This window comes from Pteropus vampyrus, unplaced genomic scaffold (assembly GCF_000151845.1).
Source record: "Pteropus vampyrus isolate Shadow unplaced genomic scaffold, Pvam_2.0 Scaffold930, whole genome shotgun sequence".
NCBI lineage: Eukaryota > Metazoa > Chordata > Mammalia > Chiroptera > Pteropodidae > Pteropus > Pteropus vampyrus.
In genome coordinates, this window is record NW_011889711.1 from 12951 (window position 1) to 15151 (window position 2201).

Sequence of the window (2201 nt, forward strand, 5' to 3'; positions counted from 1 at the left end):
TATATATCCATGGTATACATTGGTATACCATGAAGCTATATCAAAGATATATCCATGAAGCTGCCATAGTTCTGCCTGCTCCATGATTTTGAATAATGAGAGAAAGCAAGAGAATATATTATCCGAACTTCTCACTTAACTATGCTTCTCTGTTACAGGATATGACAATATATCTACTAAATTTTAAAAAAACGATAAGAACTATTTTATCTGAAGACGTTGTTATCTGGACAAATAATCGTAAGAAGTACTTTCTCAACTGTTGAGGACATCAGTGTCTTAATCTTTAAGATAAAAGTAGCAAAAATTATCATATTTGGTAATAACGTAAATCTCGGTATGGAAATAGCATAATTTAATTCCAATGAAAGTGTGCTGTAACTCTATACAATACTATACAATTTTTGGCAGCATTATTATCATTATCATTTTATCAATTTATTAATATATTTGTTAAATTAGATATATTTCCGGGTAAGTCAATTTAAATTTTTTTAAAAGACAGTGTTGTTTATCTCTTTTACTAATTACTGAGAAAGAGAAAGAACCAGTAGTTTAACTATTAAGACAGTAAGACGGTGTTAACTCCCCACTTCCATTTCTTTCACAACCAGGGGCTTCCAGAACTCAGTGATGGCTGTTGAGAACTGCACTGTGTTTACTGACTTCATATTCGCAGGACTTTCTTACAGACGGGACATGCAGCTGGGGCTCTTTGTGCTCTTTCTGCTGGTTTATGGCATCACTGTGATTGCCAACGTGGGGATGATCCTGCTGATCAGCATGGACCCCAGACTCCACACGCCCATGTACTATTTCCTGAGCAATCTGTCTTTCTGCGATGTCTGCTACTCCTCCACGGTCTCTACCAAGATGCTGGTCGATTTCTTATCTGAGCAAAAGAAGTTTCCATATAACTTATGTGCCATTCAGATGTTTCTTTTTGGTGCCTTTGCAGATGTGGAATGTGTCATGTTGTCTGTCATGGCATATGACCGCTATGTAGCCATTTGCATTCCACTTCTTTTTACAATTACCATGTCCAGGAGTGTCTGCACACAGCTGGTGGCCATTGTGTACATCCAAGGATTGGTAGATTCAGCAATCCATACCTGTTTCACATTCCAATTGTCATTTTGCAATTCTAATATCATCAATCACTTTTTCTGTGATTTCCCACCCTTACTAGCCCTCTCGTCCTCAGATACATCTATCAATGAGATAATGTTGCTCACTTACGATAGCTGTATTGTAGGAAGCAGCATTGTCACTGTGCTCCTCTCCTACAGCTACATCATAACTACCATCCTTAGAATGAAATCAGCAGAGGGGAGACACAAGGCCTTCTCTACCTGTGCCTCCCACTTAACCGCTGTGGCTATATTTCATGGAACACTTCTGTTTATGTATTTTCAACCCAGCTCCAGTTACTCCATGGACACAGACAAAATGGCCTCTGTTTTCTACACAATTGTCATCCCCATGTTAAACCCACTGATCTACAGCTTTAGGAATAAAGATGTGAAGGGTGCCCTGAAAAAATCAATTAGCACTAAATTATGTTGTGGGTGAAACTGTGTTTTTACCCCAAAGTATGTATTGATAGATTCTGAGAGCTCAAGTTCACGTACTTTGACATAGCTTCTTGTAGCATCCCCATACAATCTTCTGGATATTTCTCCTTTGCGCCTAAACTGAGTGCAAGAAGCAGTAACTATTGGTCTTAGTTTTCTCTCCAAACTAAGCGAAAGTTACTATAGTTTCTCTTTGCTGTTTTGTAGAGAGGGTCTTTTTATGCCTACCTTCTCTGTTCATGAGTAAGCCCCAGTGAGATATCAAAGAAATAGCAACCACGACCTCCCCCACGTCCACCCCTTGTCATTCAACGTTCCCTCTTTAAGATTCCTTTAAATATGTATACATATAATGAGGTTAATAAATTTGCTCGGAGTGTTAATGGGTTAAATGAGGTTACTTGTCTCCTTTCTATGTACCAATATCACCCTACTTCGAAGTATGTAAGCAGTAAATTAATAAATAGAAATATATTGAAAATCTCCTGCCCTAACTCAAAGTTTCATGAAGGCACATTCCTTTTCTGTCTTGTTCACTATCCTTTCTGCTTTGCTATTTACAATTGCCTAGCTCCAGGGCGCCATTTAAAACTATTTTTAATAAATTAATGAATGTAACCTGAAATA

The 2201-nt window shown here is 37.8% G+C and overlaps 1 protein-coding gene across 1 annotated transcript; it reads left to right on the top strand.

Moving 5' to 3' along the window:
* Positions 1-633: 633 nt before the first annotated feature.
* LOC105309900 (olfactory receptor 5W2-like) lies at positions 634-1572 on the top strand. Its single transcript, XM_011386109.1, has one exon. It carries the CDS (start codon positions 634-636, stop codon positions 1570-1572), a length of 939 nt encoding a protein of 312 aa, XP_011384411.1.
* Positions 1573-2201: the final 629 nt, after the last annotated feature.

Excerpts from the sequence above, each read along its gene's own strand:
- LOC105309900 (XM_011386109.1), top strand. The coding sequence starts at position 634 with ATGGCTGTTGAGAACTGCACTGTGTTTACTGACTTCATATTCGCAGGA.